Raw genomic sequence first — 19,624 nt, 5'->3', positions numbered from 1 at the left:
AAGACCAATGTCTATGTGTCAAGACCAATGTCTATGTGTCAAGACCAATGTCTATGTGTCAAGACCAATGTCTATGTGTCAAGACCAATGTCTTTGTGTCAAGACCAATGTCTATGTGTCAAGACCAATGTCTAGGTGTCAAGACCAATGGCTATGTGTCAATACCAATGGCTATGTGTCAAGACCAATGTCTATGTGTCAAGACCAATGGCTACGTGTTAAGACCAATGGCTATGTGTTAAGACCAATGTCTTGTCTATGTGTCAAGACCAATGTCTATGTGTCAAGACCAATGTCTATGTGTCAAGACCAATGTCTATGTGTCAAGACCAATGTCTTGTCTATGTGTCAAGACCAATGTCTGTGTCAAGACCAATGTCTATGTGTCAAGACCAATGTCTATGTGTCAAGACCAATGTCTATGTGTCAAGACCAATGTCTATGTGTCAAGACCAATGTCTATGTGTCAAGACCAATGGCTATGTGTCAATACCAATGTCTATGTGTCAAGACCAATGGCTACGTGTCAAGACCAATGGCTATGTGTTAAGACCAATGTCTTGTCTATGTGTAAAGACCAATGTCTATGTGTCAAGACCAATGTCTATGTGTCAAGACCAATGGCTATGTGTCAATACCAATGTCTATGTGTCAAGACCAGTGTCTATGTGTCAAGACCAATGTCTATGTGTCAAGACCAATGGCTATGTGTCAAGACCAATGTCTTGTCTATGTGTCAAGACCAATGTCTATGTGTCAAGACCAATGTCTATGTGTCAAGACCAATGTCTATGTGTCAAGACCAATGGCTATGTGTCAAGACCAATGTCTATGTGTCAAGACCAATGGCTATGTGTCAAGACCAATGTCTATGTGTCAAGACCAATGTCTATGTGTCAAGACCAATGTCTATGTGTCAAGACCAATGTCTATGTGTCAAGACCAATGTCTGTGTGTCAAGACCAATGTCTATGTGTCAAGACCAATGTCTATGTGTCAAGACCAATGGCTATGTGTCAAGACCAATGTCTTGTCTATGTGTCAAGACCAATGTCTATGTGTCAAGACCAATGGCTATGTGTCAATACCAATGTCTATGTGTCAAGACCAATGGCTATGTGTCAAGACCAATGTCTTGTCTATGTGTCAAGACCAATGTCTATGTGTCAAGACCAATGTCTATGTGTCAAGACCAATGGCTATGTGTCAAGACCAATGGCTATGTGTCAAGACCAATGTCTATGTGTCAAGACCAATGTCTATGTGTCAAGACCAATGGCTATGTGTCAAGACCAATGGCTATGTGTCAAGACCAATGTCTATGTGTCAAGACCAATGTCTATATGTCAAGACCAATGTCTATGTGTCAAGACCAATGTCTATGTGTCAAGACCAATGTCTATGTGTCAAGACCAATGTCTATGTGTCAAGACCAATGTCTATGTGTCAAGATCAATGTCTATGTGTCAAGACCAATGGCTATGTGTCAAGACCAATGTCTATGTGTCAAGACCAATGGCTATGTGTCAAGACCAATGGCTATGTGTCAAGACCAATGTCTATGTGTCAAGACCAATGTCTATGTGTCAAGACCAATGGCTATGTGTCAAGACCAATGGCTATGTGTCAAGACCAATGTCTATGTGTCAAGACCAATGTCTATGTGTCAAGACCAATGGCTATGTGTCAAGACCAATGGCTATGTGTCAAGACCAATGTCTATGTGTCAAGACCAATGGCTATGTGTCAAGACCAATGGCTATGTGTCAAGACCAATGTCTATGTGTCAAGACCAATGTCTATATGTCAAGACCAATGTCTATGTGTCAAGACCAATGTCTATGTGTCAAGACCAATGGCTATGTGTCAAGACCAATGTCTATGTGTCAAGACCAATGTCTATGTGTCAAGACCAATGGCTATGTGTCAAGACCAATGGCTATGTGTCAAGACCAATGTCTATGTGTCAAGACCAATGGCTATGTGTCAAGACCAATGGCTATGTGTCAAGACCAATGTCTATGTGTCAAGACCAATGTCTATGTGTCAAGACCAATGTCTATGTGTCAAGACCAATGTCTATGTGTCAAGACCAATGTCTATGTGTCAAGACCAATGTCTATGTGTCAAGACCAATGGCTACGTGTCAAGACCAATGGCTATGTGTTAAGACCAATGTCTTGTCTATGCGTCAAGACCAATGTCTATGTGTCAAGACCAATGTCTATGTGTCAAGACCAATGGCTATGTGTCAAGACCAATGTCTTGTCTATGTGTCAAGACCAATGTCTATGTGTCAAGACCAATGGCTATGTGTCAAGACCAATGGCTATGTGTCAATACCAATGTCTATGTGTCAAGACCAATGGCTATGTGTCAATACCAATGTCTATGTGTCAAGACCAATGGCTACGTGTCAAGACCAATGGCTATGTGTTAAGACCAATGTCTTGTCTATGTGTCAAGACCAATGTCTATGTGTCAAGACCAATGTCTATGTGTCAAGACCAATGTCTATGTGTCAAGACCAATGGCTATGTGTCAAGACCAATGTCTTGTCTATGTGTCAAGACCAATGTCTATGTGTCAAGACCAATGTCTATGTGTCAAGACCAATGTCTATGTGTCAAGACCAATGGCTATGTGTCAAGACCAATGTCTTGTCTATGTGTCAAGACCAATGTCTATGTGTCAAGACCAATGTCTATGTGTCAAGACCAATGTCTATGTGTCAAGACCAATGGCTATGTGTTAAGACCAATGTCTTGTCTATGTGTCAATACCAATGTCTATGTGTCAAGACCAATGGCTATGTGTCAATACCAATGTCTATGTGTCAAGACCAATGGCTATGTGTCAAGACCAATGGCTATGTGTCAAGACCAATGTCTATGTGTCAAGACCAATGGCTATGTGTCAAGACCAATGGCTATGTGTCAAGACCAATGTCTTGTCTATGTGTCAAGACCAATGTCTATATGTCAAGACCAATGTCTATGTGTCAATACCAATGTCTATGTGTCAAGACCAATGTCTATGTGTCAAAGCACAGGGGACATTTCTTCAGTGGACAGAATGCCACTGCAGAGGTCTCCTCGGGATAAGATGTCACATATAGCTGACTGTCACTGACTGTCACTGTCCCATTTGACCACTAGCTGACCGTCACTGACCGTCACTGTCCCATTTGACCACTAGCTGACCGTCACTGTCCCATTTGACCACTAGCTGACCGTCACTGACCGTCACTGTCCCATTTGACCACTAGCTGACCGTCACTGACCCATTTGACCGCTAGCTGACCGTCACTGTCCCATTTGACCACTAGCTGACCGTCACTGACCCATTTGACCACTAGCTGACCGTCACTGACCCATTTGACCACTAGCTGACCGTCACTGTCCCATTTGACCACTAGCTGATCGTCACTGACCGTCACTGTCCCATTTGACCACTAGCTGACCGTCACTGTCCCATTTGACCACTAGCTGACCGTCACTGACCGTCACTGTCCCATTTGACCACTAGCTGACCGTCACTGACCCATTTGACCACTAGCTGACCGTCACTGTCCCATTTGACCACTAGCTGACCGTCACTGACCGTCACTGTCCCATTTGACCACTAGCTGACCGTCACTGTCCCATTTGACCACTAGCTGACCGTCACTGTCCCATTTGACCACTAGCTGACCGTCACTGACCGTCACTGTCCCATTTGACCACTAGCTGACCGTCACTGACCCATTTGACCACTAGCTGACCGTCACTGTCCCATTTGACCATTAGCTGACCGTCACTGTCCCATTTGACCACTAGCTGACCGTCACTGACCGTCACTGACCCATTTGACCACTAGCTGACTGTCACTGACCGTCACTGTCCCATTTGACCACTAGCTGACCGTCACTGTCCCATTTGACCACTAGCTGACCGTCACTGACCGTCACTGACCCATTTGACCACTAGCTGACTGTCACTGACCGTCACTGTCCCATTTGACCACTAGCTGACCGTCACTGTCCCATTTGACCACTAGCTGACCGTCACTGACCGTCACTGTCCCATTTGACCACTAGCTGACCGTCACTGACCCATTTGACCACTAGCTGACCACTAAGCTCCAGTGACTAACCAGGAAATGCTAGAGACAAATATTTGTGTTATTAAATGAACAAAACACCCGCTGCTTGTTTCACATCAATCATTCATCATATAGGCATTTTCAAATGTCAGCACTCTTCACTCACTACGCATCTATATGTCTCCCACTGTTTCTGGCCCAGTTTTTGCCTCCCACTTCGTCATTAGCTTTAACACACAGCCATCCTTCCCACTGGGTTTCCATATCAATCATACTACAGGACAGATGCCTCCACTACACCCGGGCATACAGCACACAGGCATGAAACAGTTAACTGTGCTGTGACTGGTTAGGGAGCGGTGCTCACTTTGTTCCAATTGGTGTAAAAGGCTCTGCAATGGAATCCCATTGTAAAGAATAGGGAAGAGGGGAGAGGAGAGGAAAGTTGGCATGGCAACACAGTTACCATTGAAACAAACAAGCTTCTTATTTTTCTCCTTTCGATTAGATAAGAATTTGGATCAATAGATATGGTAGATGTGTGCATGTAGAGATTCTGGGTTTGAAAATCATATACAGAACATGAAGTTAGGCTGTGGACATATCAAATATACTGACTATACATATTATTTAACTTGAAACAGCTTTGTGAATCAATGGTACTTGCCATAGAATACAATATATTCTCAAATCGAGAATTCTGGAATTTATGAGATTAATCTCACCCATTGGTTGATTTATGGTTCTCTTTTTGTTTTGATAAACCAATAGATTTACATCTTTGTGACAGACCAATACAGGACTAGAACCAAATCAATGAACACGTCAGACAGTGACATTTTCTTGAAAGTAGCCTGCAAGTGCGTGTTAGTGTACAGTTATTGCTAATTACAGTTGGGTTTGATGATCACTTTAACAATCAGTGGATTGTGAACGCTTCACACCTGGCTGAAATATTAATGAACAGTTTATGGCATTAAGAGGGAAATTATAGGAGATGGAATTAAATGCGGATGCTTTTTACTTTCAGTTATTATCCAATCAACATCTTTTTTTTGGTCAAGTAGAACACAGGCAATCATACCTCACACTCTGTTTGAGCATGAGATTTAGAAATATGCATCAACATCATCCATCTGTTTGTCTTCTTAATTGCTTTATAATATCTAGGGTTGGGATATCAAATATGAAGAAATGCTCACACAGTCGTCTGGGCTTGAATGTATAATGATGTTCAATAATAGAATGTGTTCATTTAAAGGTCACAATAGTTCAAGTGAAGCTTTTAAAGTGTGATCTGCTTGCCTTGGAAAAAGATGACTCATCAAATATACCATTACATAATTAGACACTGAATACTGAAATATTAAGAACACTTTACTGTAGATGAACTTCAACACTGACACCGTTTATTTGTAATGCAGTATATCTCTATCTATCTATATGGGTAGATCGCTGCTTGTTTACTTGTGTGGCAGTATAGGGAGAGAACATTAGACTATTTACAGCACATTGAGATCTATACACAGACACACCACTCACCCTCTTTAGACCGTTGCCATGGTTATATCAAAGCGGAGACTGATAACTTTGATCAATTATTAACTGTGGTGGAGAGAGCCAGAGGTAGAGAAATGGCGTGATGAGGTGCTCTCTGTGTAGGGGTGCCGTCTTTCGGATGGGACGTTAAACGGGTATCCTGACTCTCTGTGGTCTCTAAAAGATCCCCTGGCACTTATCGTAAGTGTAGGGGTGTTAACCCCGGTGTCCTGGCTAAATTCCCAATCTGGCCCTCACACCATAATGACCACCTAATCATCCACAGCTTTTTATTGGCTCATTCATCCTCCCACCTTTCTCCTGTAACTATCCCCCAGGTCGTTGCTGTAAATGAGAGTGTTCTCAGTCAAATTGCCTGGTAAAATAAGTCTTAAATAAAATAAAAAAATCTCGCACTTCCCCCTTTAATTGGCGGCTGGAACATAATAGGACTCAATCAGGGACCAAAATGATTAATATGTCCACATGGTCCACATGCATGCCCGCACACACGTGTGTATCAAATTCATGAATGCACCATTTAACGCCATGACTCAAGTGGTACTCCAGATTTAATTACTGGGGGGAGATTTAGAAATCCACAGTGACTTGAGATAAGACATAAGATCCCTCTCGTCCTCTTATATATTCACACTTCTTTTATATTATTCAATCTGAAATGCAATTCAAGAGAATAAAGCAGATCAGCATATGTGGCTTCTTCTCCTATTCTTTCTGTGAGATTGGTTTCTCATCAAAGTCTCATGGGCGGATAGATTGGATGTTGGAAGTATCGTAGTAATGCTAACTCTGACACTAATATTGGGTTGCATCGTTTCAGCACCACGGACAGTGCATGTGTGTTTGTGGATAAAGAGAGGGTTATATATACCACTCTTACAAAAAAAGACATGGTTTTCAGACACGTGTGAAGTTTCACATGTACATTTTTTCTCCCACGTAACATTTTTTTTCACATGTTTATTTTTCACCACTTCCAGCTACATCTGGTCTCCCATCGAGGGACTGACCCTACTTAGCTTCAGAGACAAACCAGCAGTAGGGTGCTATGTTGCTGGAATGGATTTGTCAAAACTTGCAACTGGAAAAAAGGCAGGGAAAGCAAAGACCAGGGTAACAAAACCAAAGACAGGGAAAATTGCAGGGAAGAGGGAGGCATTTTATTTAATTGCATTATCATAATTTCTTTCAACTGAAAACATTTTTGGCATTAACTTAAAATTCATTGGCTCCCGCATTTAAAAATGATTTTGTTTTGCACTAGTTTTGGGTTTATGTTTTGCATTCAATATCATTCTTTTAGTTTGGAATACTAAGAATGTTGTTCTGGACTACAGAAGTATTGCTTCATATTAATGGCACAAACGTAGCTCACGCACTAGAGCAGGGTTAGACAACCCCGGTCCTGGAAGGCCGCAGGCACTTCATGTTTTTCATTTAACCGACCTGGAAGACCAGGTGTGTTGAATTTAGCCAATCACTGAACTGATCAATTAGCTCAGTTGGTTATGTGTGGTGGCTAGTTAGAACAAAAACCTGCAGTACCTGTGGCACTCCAGGAACAGTTGACTAACCCTGCACTAGAGGATTGCACCATATAACAATGCTGTTACTCAATTAAAAGTGTTTAAAGTGGCAATCCTTAATTGAAACATTAACAAAGTGTTCTCCTTGCCACAGTTTTTGTAAACAGCTGAGGGATGGAGCTGGAGAAATGCAACCACTCTTATATCCATAGACCATGCTATGGATGCAAGTACTGACCATCCATTATATCAAAATTATAGTTTCAACTATGTTTTTAGGCTATATAGTATTTGTTTACATTTACTTTGTTTATAAACATTGGAGTAAATGCGGATTATTCTTACATGTGAAACTGCAAATTAGATTGTCTCTTTAGATGTGGAATTGCAAGGTCACATGTTAAAGTATTTTCAAATATGAAAATGCAAATTTGATTTTTTACACGTGTGATTGTTTTTCACATGTGGTTTTCTCGTTGGAATGTTTTTTATATGTCAAACGGCATGTCCTATTCTCACATGGGAAAGTTTTTCATGTCAAACTGCAATTCACATGTGAGGTGAAAACATGTTATTCTCCTCACATGTGAAAAGGTGGTGTTAACATGTGAACTCTACATTTAATAAACGTGAAAATATGATTTCACGTGAAATTTAAGCTCAACATGTGAAAACTGCTATTTTACATGTCAAACTGCAAATTTGACATCTATTTTTTGTTGTTGTAAGGGCAGGCATCTCCAGGAGTTCTCTGGGGCAGAGAAAAGGTTATGACCGCCTGACATGTTATCAGATGTGACAGGATAGCAAAACGTCACTTTCTCTTCCATTGTGATCAATTGGACTTGGTGGTATCATGATATCTAGATCATAGCATACATTCTAGAGACAGTAGCATTAGACAGCAACGTTTTAACAGTCAACCAACCACCATTGAAATAAACAGGCCATTTTTGCATCCGACACATTTGCATCTTGAGTGCGCTATTTCCATCTCGGGAAAACGAACGGAGACAAACCAACACCCAAATCAGGGCCCATAATGTCCGTTGTTAAGTCACAGTTTTCCACACCCAGATTGCTTGTGACACTCAACTGCAATGCATGTCTCCTCTCTCTCCCCCTCCACAGCAAATCCCCATTAAACGTGTCAGGCTGATTTAGATCTGGCCCGACTGAGGACTGGAATGGGGATGGCTTATTCAAAACCTTGTTGACAGGCCTGTGGTGGATAATTTGTCCACCTCAAGCTTATTTTACATTCATTTGAGCTTTTGAATGTGCTCTGTTTGTGATATCTCCCTCCCTCCTTGTGCATTTATTTTTTCTTCCCGTCTCTTTTTGGACAGCGTGGTCGATTTAACTCTCTCTGTGACCATCTTTTCCCACTTTTATACTGACCCTCAGTAAGGCTGAATATCGATCACTGTTCTGTTCTTCTCTTTCTGTTTCTGATATTCTTCTTTCTTATCCCCTCCCTTCTCTCCCTCGCTCTCTACCCCTGTTCTCTACCCACCTCCTCACTTTCTCTCCTACATCTCTCACCCCTCCTCTCTTCTTCTCCTCCCCCCTATTTCTCTCCTAATCTTCCTCCTCTTTTTCCTCCCTCCCTCTCTCCCTTCATCTCCCCCTCTCTCCTCACATCTATCTCCCCTTTTATTTCCCTCCATCTCCTACCATCTCCTCCTCCCTCCATTTTTCACCTCTCCCTCTTTCTCTCTCTCTCTCTCTCTCAGTGTGACCCGGGTGAGTCTACCAAGTTGCTCTATGATCTGCTCTACACAGAGCCCATCAAGACTGTCCTGATGCCCGGCTGCAGCTCCGTATCCACACTGGTAGCAGAGGCTGCTCGCATGTGGAACCTCATAGTGGTGGGTAGCTATTGTGTGTGTGTGTGTCCCATGCGCTATATGTCTCTCTCTTGCTCTCTCTCTCTGCCTCTCTCTCTCTCTCTCTCTCTCTCTCTCTCTCTCGCTCTCTCTCTCTCTCTCTCTCTCTCTCTCTCTCTCTCTGCTTCTCTCCCTCTCTCTCGCTCTCTCTTTCTCTCTCTCGTAATCTCATAATCAATCTTAAACTTTAGTCAACCTTTTTAGCCAAGTAATTAATTGAGAACAAATTAAATATCCCTATCTATCCATCTCTCTCCTTCATTAAAAACTCTATCTCTTTTAGCTTTTCCAATCTCCTCTTTACTCCCTTCACTTGCCAGCAACTAGTGCCTTGGGCCTGTCTGCTTGATTTCCTCTGTTCTCTTCCTCTCAGCCTCCTTGTTCCCACTCTAGCTGTCGACCCCCCCCCCCCCCCCCCCGCCCCGCCCCCCCCACACACAGAAAGGGATCAGGCTCTTTAGTGAGTGTGTGTACACCACCACCAATCTCCACACACTTATTTCTGCCCCTGTTCAGCCCTTAGGAGGAGTATCTCTCTGCATGTCAAACAAGCCTGTCAGAGAGCCAAGGATCAAACAGACCAGAATCAAGGGACTTCTTGGAGCTCCAATTGTAGGCTGTATTCGGATCTCCCAAAGCCTAGCGTAGCAACTCAGTCTACATTTAAAGCCAATCCCATTGACACAATACAAGAACAAAGTTCATACCGGCACATCCTGTGAAACATTTTAAAACATTTAGCAACAGAAAACATAAATGTCTTTCTTATTGGACAAATCCAGTTAATCCCTCCCTGTTTTAGTCCATTTGGTGCATAATGAACACGACCCTGAACCAACTCATTTTGAGTCTAGTGTTTATTTCAGGTCGTGAAAAAAACACATTGGAGTACTTCTCTTCTGCTTCCTGCAAAGTGGTGTTTTATGAGCCTCTCTGTGCCCTGCCGCTTTGCTCCATTTCCTTCGATTTCTTTCTCCCGTGTGTGTGTCACACCTAATGCTGGAGCTGTTTTCCACAGGCTGATACCATCGTCCCCCTGACTGCAGGCAAACTCTATTCTACTTTACATGTCACTAGCTGTATTGTCTGCTGTCCATGTATTGATGGCTCCACTACCTCTAAATACACCAGGAGATTTGTTAATGCTGGGACTCGATATTGTACATGACGTTTGACGTTTATCATCAGGTCTCTACCTTCTTCTTCTCTCATTCCCTGTTGTCAGGGTGCCGATGTTCTGAACACCGAAACCAAAGTCATGGTAGATGTAGAACATGAGACCTCTTAATTCAACTCAAATCAGTGCAATAAGTTGCATTGGTACGGAATACATTAGTACTGTATATTGCCTGGCTGTATAGTGTTTTGATAGTTGTAGAATATAAGAAAATACATGTTTATCTCCCTTCCTATCTCCCTCTCGCTTTTCTCAGTTGTCCTATGGCTCCAGCTCTCCAGCCTTGTCCAACAGGAACCGTTTCCCCACCTTCTTCCGCACCCACCCCTCGGCCACCCTCCACAACCCCACCAGGGTACGCCTCTTCCAGAAGTGGAAGTGGACCAAGATCGCTACCATCCAGCAGACCACAGAGGTCTTCACTTCGGTCAGTACACTCTCTCTGTCTATCTCTTCTGTCTTTGTCTCACTCACTCTCTCGCTCTCTTTCTATCTCTCTGTCTCCGTATCTCTCTCTGTCTCCCTCTCTCTCACTCTCTGTCTGTCTCTCTCTTGATCTTTCTTGCACAGCCCCCTCTTCAGTGACTCTCCCACATCTTAATGAGCAAATGAGTGTGTGGGAGTGGGTGTGTGCGTACGTGTGACTTATATGTGGTATGATAGTCTTTTAAGTATTCAATCCCATGATTGATCGTGGATTTCTGAAGTAATTTGTTGAAATATTGGTGGTGAGAAATATTGATCACGCAATACATCTCTCTGAGCAACCGGGTGGATACTGTGACTCTTGGGTTCTTTCCTCTAACGGAGGTTAATGATCTCCCTCTTCCTTGATCTTTACTTTTCTCTATCTCTCCTCTATCCTCTCTCTTTCCCTACGTCTTTTCCTCTTTATCTTCTCCCCTTCTTTCTGTCTCTCTTTTTCTCTCTTTTCCTACCTCTCTCTCTCAAATGATCTTTCTCTTTCTCTCCCACTGTCCTTTATTATCTCTTTCCTATTTTACTCCCAAATTTCTTGTGCCTTTCCTCTCTCCTTTTCTCACCCCTTCCGTCTTTCTTTCAATCTCTACCCCTCCCTTCTCTCTTTCGTCTTTCCATCTCTGTTCTCTCTTCCTTCTCTGTTTCTATCTACCCCTTCTCTTCTTCTCTCATATAGACTCTGGATGATCTGGAGCAGAGGGTGAAGGAGGCTGGGATTGAGATCAGTGTGAGACAGAGCTTCCTCACCGACCCGGCTGTCGCTGTCAAGAACCTCAAGGTGCTTTGATGAAATATTCAATGGGGAGCTGCTGTTGCTCTCCCCTGCTCACAGTTGCACCTGTTAAGCGAAGTGAGGTGATTTAATACAGGAAATGAATGCAGTAGGCTAATTAGCACAGCCAACTGCCAGCCTATGAAGTGCAGAGCTAGCTAGCTAGCAGAGTTGTACCATAGAATTGGAATAGTCAAAGTGTAAAGGCTTGTATCATTATTATTGAGCTATGTGAATGTATTTTCATTACGATGGCTTAAATCATTGCGCTTCCTGTCACTGAATAGCGTCAGGATGCCAGAATAATTGTGGGGCTCTTCTATGAGACGGAAGCCAGGAAAGTGTTTTGCGAGGTGAGTGTTTTAAATCATTAAATCATCGGGCTATTAAATCATCGAGCTATTTATAGCTATTGACCTCTATTGTATCTTGAACCTCTATCTGAACAAATTACCATTTTTATTTAATGAATTCATATTTGTACTGAGGTGATGATGTAGCCTTGAGAAGCAAAAAAAATTCTGTGTGTAATTACGTATTATTTAACAGACAATTAAGTGTTTCGTCTTCGTCTTTTCTGTCTATTTTCCAAATATTTCTCTCTCTCTGCCCTTCTCTTTTTTCCTATTTTATCTCTCTTTCACTTTCTCTCCCCTCTCTCTCTCCCTCCAACTCTCTCCCTCTATCCTCCAGGTATTTAAGGAGAAACTGTATGGAAAGAAATATGTCTGGTTTCTGATTGGCTGGTATGCTGATAACTGGTTCAAGATCAAAGACCCGTCCATCAACTGCACCATCGAGAACATGACAGAGGCGGTGGAGGGCCACGTTACCACGGAGATCGTCATGCTCAACCCCGAGACCGTCCGCGGAGCCTCCAACCTGGTGAGAACATCTGGGCCGGATCTCATACTGATCCAGGATCAGGTCCCCCAAGTCCATGTAATGTTATTGATTTTGATCCGCATTCCAACCTGGTGAGCAACGTGTTCTCCATCTGGTCATGTTGTCCCTTCAATTTCACACGCTGCCAGCTTAGCTGTTGCTTAGTTTCATATACCTTCCTCTACCTGCAAAGCGGAGGCTTGATGTGCTTCTGCAATAGTACACTCTAGGGGCGCTTTAGGCTTTTCCACACCACATGTTTCTTAGCCCAGGGCAGAGACACATATTTAGACATTTATATGAAATAAATGTCCCTGGCCCAGGGCTATCCCTAATAAATATTAAACTTAGGTGACAATGGAACTCTGTGATTGGTTAGCCCCAAAAAGCTGGCGTAAAAGCTGTCTTAGCCCCGAGCTAAGTACACTACCTTTTGAGTTCAAAGGCTAGTAATACGTAACCATTACACAGTGCTTGAGGCTCCAGTATTGCCTAAATCTAAGTTGACCCTAATGCAACTAACATAGTGATTTGAATTATATAAATGTCATACTAATGAGTTTGATGGACAATAGTTCAGATTGAAAGCCACACGAATGGTGAGCCTCATTTATCAACTCCTCCCCTTCCCTATGTCTGGTCCAATCAGACCTCACAGGAGTTCCTGGGGGCATTGATGAACCGGCTGGGGGGTAAGAACCCGGAAGAGACAGGGGGCTTCCAGGAGGCCCCTCTGGCCTACGACGCTGTCTGGGCCCTGGCCCTGGCCCTCAACAAGACTGTGGCCCCTCTGAAGGCCAAAGGTCGCAGGCTGGAAGACTTCAACTATAACAACCATGACATCACAGCAGAGATCTACCGCGCCCTCAACACCAGCTCATTTGAAGGCGTGTCTGTGAGTACAGGAGGAAGGGTCCTCCAGTAGAATATACTAGGGCCATGTTCATTAGGGCACAAAATGTTTGAAAACCTTTTGCAATGGAAAACGCAAATAATTGTTTCTTATTATACAAGTCCAGGTAGTCCAACCCAGGTTGGAGGGTTAACACACCTGATTCAACTACTAAACTTATCATCAAGCCCTTGGTTAGTTGAATATGGTGTGTTGGGTTGGAGCAAAAGCCTGCATACCCTATTTGTCCCAGGACAGGATTGAAGAACACTGCACAGTAAATTACACATGTGTAATCTATGTATTGGCTCATTCAATAAGTCTATATGGATGACAGTAGATGTCTGACTTGATGTAGCACTTTTCTGGGGTTTTCTCCTTCAGGGTCATGTGGTGTTTGATGCCCAGGGTTCCAGGATGGCTATGACCCTTATTGAGCAACTGCAAGGTAAAGTCATCTATCACCATTTCAAGTATATTTCAGCCTTTCCATGTTCTGGACATCCTACAGTAGTAAAAAACAACGACAACAAAAAACCATAGACATTTTATTGCTGTGCGACTGAATGTCAGTCAGTCCAGTCATTCATCAAGATCAAGGCTGTCTGCTGACGCTTTTCTTTCTTTCCCTCCGTTCTCACTCGTTTTATTTGAGAGCAAAGCATTTTTAGGGTCGATTGCTGTGCAGTTTGTTTCATTGTCCTATAATTGCATGCGCAAAATGTGTTGGTTTATACATGTGTTGAGTCGAGTCTTCCGTCTAATTGGAACAGGCTTGGATCAAAGCTAAGGTGGCGGATTATTTGGTGCCTCTGTTCTTTTTGGAGCCCTAATGGATAAAAAAATGATAATCCTACTTCTTCCTGCATGCACCGGGTATTATTTTGCGTGCTACAGTGCTAGTCACGGGGTCGGGTAATTTGGTTAATACATTGAAAGCCTTGACTTGAATATGTGAATTATTCTATTCCAATCAGTATTCATGGTTAAGGCTGCCACGTTCTCTCCCTCTGTCTTTCTTTCCCTGTTGTAGCTCTGTACCGGTCCCTCTCTCTGTATCGTCTCTATCTCTTCGTTCCACTTTTCCCTCTTTTCTCTTTCTCTCTATTTGTGGATTTGAAATGTTCTGCCCTGCACTTCCATAGCCTTCTTTTCATAATGATGTTTTGATCTGTCGCTCATTTCCAAAGTGTTCTATTGTTTGTTGTCGTTTGAACCCATCATAACCCAAGGACATTATGTAGGCAGGAAATAAAGATGATTTGAGAAGATATTAATTGGACCCTCTCTCCCTCTCGCTGTGTAGGAGGCAGTTATAAGAAGATTGGATACTACGACAGCTCTCAGAAGAATCTCTCCTGGTTCGGCAACGATGTGTGGATAGGTGCGGCGGAGTTGATTACATTGTCTTTGTCAGCCTTCCTGTGTATGTCTCTCTCTGTGTGTAGGTGGGTGGGTGTGTGTGTGACTGTCTCACTGTGAGTCATCTATGTAACTATCTATCTCGTTCCCCTCACATTAGACCTACTGTTACGCCTTCTCTTTGTCAAAGCCTGCGCTGCCTCCATCCTTCATTTCCATGTTAGACAAATCACCACTTCTGGCTTTAAAAGCAATCATTTGGGCCCTCATCCTCCTTCACCCAGAATGAGTTTACACCCACAGCCCAGTGGCCAGACCATGGCAGTCGGGAAAGCCTGACCCCACCCACTCTTCTTCACTTTGGGAAAGTTAAACATCCAACACAGTCTGCAGAGAAATGCTATTACTGTTGATTTGCTTCAGCCACACCAAGTTAAATGTTGTAGTTCAGTTGTTTACTGGCCCAGTCCTCCCTGGAGAGGTGACACACTTGTGCCTGGGCTTAGAATTACTGCACCGCTAGTCAATCGTGCATGCTGGGAGGCCAGAGAGAGGGCACCGTTGTAGACTTTTAAGGAAACCATTTGTTGCCAAGGCTTAGCTTAGCCTCTGAGGGGAGCGTGGCCAATGGGTCCAATCAGAGATGACTCTCTGTCCTTCACAGGGCTGACTTACTGTAGGGCTAAGTTTGGTGGTATTACTGTTCTGTAGTGTGACAGGAGTGAGCTTGGTGTGATGTAGGTTTACAGAGGTGAGGATGGTTTGTTCCAGAGGTGATGGAGTGGAGTCTAGTTTTCTGGAGAGTGATAGAGGTTAGTTTGTTATAGAGGTGATGGAGTGGAGTCCAGTTTTCTGGAGAGTGATAGAGGTTATTTTGCTATAGAGGTGACAGTGTTAAGTTTAGTTGACCTGCACACTCTTAGAAAAAGGGTGCCAAAGGGTTCTTCAGCTGTCCTTATAGTAGAACCCATTTAGGTTCCATGTAAAACCCTTTTTGGTTTCAACCATTTTGGGTTCCATGTAGAAACCTCTGTGGACAGCCGAAGAACCCTTTTAGATTTTAGATAGCACCTTTTTTGTATAGTAACAGAGGTGAGTCTAGTTTACTGGAGAGTCACAGCCCAATGGGCAAAACTGGTTGCCACGTCATTTTCCACATCATTTCAACAACAACAACATCAAAAATGACGTTGAATCAAAAAGTCATCAACGTTTTTTCACCCTACTTTTAACCTAAATCCAATGGTGAAATTCTTTGTTGATGTCATGTTGTATTCACGTTAGTTGACGACTCAATCAAATGTAAATAAAAACTAGACATTGAACTGACATCTGTAACCAGTGGGAGAGGTACGAGGTTAGTTTGTTATAGAGGCGACAGTATAGTTTTTTGCTATTGACATGACAGATTTGAGTTTAGTTTGTCCTAGAGTTAACAGAGGTGAGTTTAGTTTGTTCTAGAGGTAACGAAGGTGAGTTTAGTTTGTTCTAGAGTTAACGGATGTGAGTTTAGTTTGTTCTAGAGGTAGTTGTAGTTTTTTTTGTTGGTTTTGTAGTTTTTTATTCAATGCCATTACAGTATCCATTGACTTAGGACTCAACTTGCAGTTCATATGCCTTCCACTGGATGTCAACAGTCTTTAGAAATTGTTTCAGGCTTGTATTCTGAAAAATGAGGAAGTAAGAGCAGTCTGAATAAGTGTCACAGAGCTTTTTCATGCGTGAGACCGAGAGAGTGCCTTTCTTGTTTACATTTTATATTGACGACGTTATTGTCCGGTTTAAATATTATCGATTATTTAGGCTGAAAACAACCTGAGGATTGAATATAAACATCGTTTGACATGTTTCTATGAACTTTACGGATACAATTTGGATTTTTTGTCTGCCTGTTTTGACTGCGTTTGAGCCTGTGGATTACTGAAGAAAACGCGCAAACAAAACAGAGATTTTTGGATATAAAGAGACTTTATCGAACAAAAGGAACATTTATTGAGTAAATGAATGTCTCCTGAGTGCAACCACATGAAGATCATCAAAGGTAAGGGATTAATTTTATCTCTATTTCTGACTTGTGTAACTCTTCTACTTGACTGGTTACTGTTTGTAATGATTTGTCCTCTGGGCTATGTTCTCAAATAATCTCGCAAGGTATGCTTTCGCCGTAAAGCATTTTTAAAATCTGACACCGTGGTTGGATTCACAAGAAGTTCATCTTTAAACCTATGTAAAATATGTTTTGTTTTCAGAATTTTAATAATGAGTATTTCTGTATTTGAATTTGGCGCCCAGCAGTTTCACTGGCTGTTGAAGAGGTGGGACGCTAACGTCTCACGTACCCAAGAGAGGTTAACAGAGATGAGTTTAGTTTGTTCTAGAGTTAACAGAGATTAGTTTAGTTTGTTCTAGATTTAACAGAGGTGAGTTTAGTTTGTTCTTGAGGTAACAGAGGTGAGTTTAGTTTTTTCTTGAGGTAACAGAGGTGAGTTTAGTTTGTTCTAGAGGTAATGGAGGTGAGTTTAGTTTGTTTTGGAGTTAACAGAGGTGAGTTTAGTTTGTTCTAGAGTTAACAGAGGTGAGTTTAGTTTGTTCTAGAGGTAATGAAGGTGAGTTTCGTTTGTTCTGCAGGTAACGAAGGTGAGTTTAGTTTGTTCTAGAGATAATGAAGGTGAGTAGTTTGTTCTATAGGTAATGACAGTGAGTTTAGTTTGTTTTGCAGGTAACAAAGGTGAGTTTAGTTTGTTCTAGAAGTAATGGAGGTGAGTTTAGTTTGTTCTAGAGGTAATGAAGGTGAGTTTAGTTTGTTCTGCAGGTAACGAAGGTGAGTTTAGTTTGTTCTAGAGGTAACTGAGGTGAGTTTAGTTTGATGTGACATTAGAGCGTTGGACTAGTAACCGAAAGGTTTCAAGATTAAATCCCCGAGCTGACAAGGTAAAAATCTGTTGTTCTGCCCCTGAACAAGGCAGTTAACCCGCTGTTCCTAGGCCGTCATTGAAAATAAGAATTTGTTCTTAACTGACTTGCCTGGTTAAATAAAGGTAAAATAAAAAATATTTTAAAAATGTACAGTGGCAGAGGCAAGTTGGGTCTGCTGTGGATGTGATTGTTCTCTTAACTCTCCTATTCTCCATTCTGTTTACCTCTTTGTCGAATTCCTCCCTCACTTTCGCGCTCTCTTCACTGTCGCCCCTAACAACCACTTTAGCTCAACTGTCTTCCTAATCGCTGTGGCAACCATTACAGGGCTTGGTCTCCATGGCAACACCCTGTCCTGATTCCTTGATCAAGGATGGAGGAAGGTTTAAACAGTGCAAACACTTCCGCTGTCAGGACAATGCTCGTTCGCTCTTCAATGCACAGAAAAACACACATCTTCAAACAGTCTTTAAACAGCCGTCACTGTTCTCAGACAGCATGTCTCAGATGTCACTTCAGGCAAGGTGTGATATCGCTGAAACCGACAAAACAAATGTGAGCGCCCTGGTATTGTGACACCCCTGGGGCTCGACACGGTGTCACCCTCTTCCTGACATGGACACGTCCCCACACACTGACACAAGTCTATGTCACTGTCATCACACTTACGTAAGGACACAGTGACACCCACACTCTGAGCAGCTGTCAGGATCTGCAGTCAGGGCTGGATTTAGACAGACAGGAGAGAAATTGGAGACAGATAGTCAGTCAGCTGCACTTTCAACCATCTCCAACCTTGAAAGAACCCATGGCTATTTATTTGTTACTTTTTAGTTCTGCACATGTTTTGAGATAATTAGGGTGAACACGTCCTGATTTCCACATCTATCCTCCTTTATTCTCAATTTCTGTACCTTGTCGGTCATTGAATGAAATCAGTGAGAGCAACACAATAATGTATACTGGTTACTGTGTAAATTGATTGTGCCAATTTCATTTGATCCTTTAGGTTAGTATCTGTAGAGGTTACTGAGCATAGTGTCCTCCCTGATTTTCAAATTTGGATTTTGATCTTAATTCAAAACATAAATGTCCTTTTGCCCAGTTCTGTTCTGAGTGACATCAAGTACAGTACTGTAGACAGGCATAATCTGCCCTTAGAACTCTCTGTCTCTTTAAGGCATGGATGGACTAACCTCTGTCCTGCCTCCCTCTCTCTCTCTCTCTCTCTTTCTTTCTCTCTCTCTCTCTGTTCAGGTGCCGGGCCCCCGGCTGACTCGACAATAGTCATTGAGGAGTTTAGGTACCTCTCTCAGAAGCTGTTTGCTGCTGTGTCTGTCTTCGCTGGCCTGGGCATCCTGCTGGGCATCGTCTGTCTGACCTTCAACATCTACAACAGCAATGTGCGGTGAGATTAGAACTTCATCTTGTACATTTAAGCAACACCGTCATTATAGATAAGAATTTGTTCTTAATTGACTTGCCTAGTTAAATAAAAGTTCAATTCAAAAAAAAAAATTTTTTTTAAAACACTGGCTACAGCAAGCAATTCACCAACAACTTCATTGGCAATCCCACTGGGTTGAGTATGATTGTCCTCCTGGTGGGTCCTGCTTGTAGGTCTCCAGATGGCTGTGGGCAAGTCATATTCACGTTTATGTGGACATATGTCATAACACTTTGGCGTAACTGTCTCCAATCCATGCAAAATGCCTCATCACTTTACATTCAGTGACAGACGATGTCATGTCTATGACATTATTTTGATGCTGTAAAGTGTTGCGGACAGTGCACGTGAAACAGTCCCTTTGTGGGTTTTGTCTATGTTCTCTGGCCTTTCTTCATACCCTCTTTGTGTGTGTTGTGCCAGGTACATCCAGAACTCCCAGCCCTACCTGAACAACATGACGGCAGTGGGCTGTATGATGGCCCTGGCTGCTGTGTTTCCCCTGGGGATCGACGGACACCACATCCACAGGTCCCAGTTCCCTGTGGTCTGTCAGGTAACGCAGCTAAAGCCGTGGGAATAGGTGGTTGTCGCCATCTTCTAGTGCTACAGTAGATGGATGTGCTGTAATGGCT

General features: G+C 42.7%; 1 protein-coding gene across 2 annotated transcripts in view; it reads left to right on the top strand.

Moving 5' to 3' along the window:
- The window catches only part of LOC129837579 (gamma-aminobutyric acid type B receptor subunit 1-like), a 50,995-nt gene that overhangs the window by 20,830 nt on the left and 10,541 nt on the right, over window positions 1–19,624 (top strand). For both annotated transcript variants that reach the window (XM_055903860.1, XM_055903859.1), the window contains exons 8-17: window positions 8,906–9,040; window positions 10,492–10,662; window positions 11,392–11,493; window positions 11,775–11,840; window positions 12,181–12,372; window positions 13,022–13,267; window positions 13,649–13,712; window positions 14,571–14,648; window positions 18,800–18,950; window positions 19,413–19,545. In XM_055903860.1, coding sequence (XP_055759835.1) covers window positions 8,906–9,040; window positions 10,492–10,662; window positions 11,392–11,493; window positions 11,775–11,840; window positions 12,181–12,372; window positions 13,022–13,267; window positions 13,649–13,712; window positions 14,571–14,648; window positions 18,800–18,950; window positions 19,413–19,545 — 1,338 coding nt within the window. The remainder of the gene's footprint in view (window positions 1–8,905; window positions 9,041–10,491; window positions 10,663–11,391; window positions 11,494–11,774; window positions 11,841–12,180; window positions 12,373–13,021; window positions 13,268–13,648; window positions 13,713–14,570; window positions 14,649–18,799; window positions 18,951–19,412; window positions 19,546–19,624) is intronic.

Source organism: Salvelinus fontinalis, chromosome 38 (assembly GCF_029448725.1).
Source record: "Salvelinus fontinalis isolate EN_2023a chromosome 38, ASM2944872v1, whole genome shotgun sequence".
NCBI lineage: Eukaryota > Metazoa > Chordata > Actinopteri > Salmoniformes > Salmonidae > Salvelinus > Salvelinus fontinalis.
The sequence above is the reverse complement of the archived record's forward strand: the minus strand, read 5'-3'. Positions and strand labels throughout refer to the sequence as shown.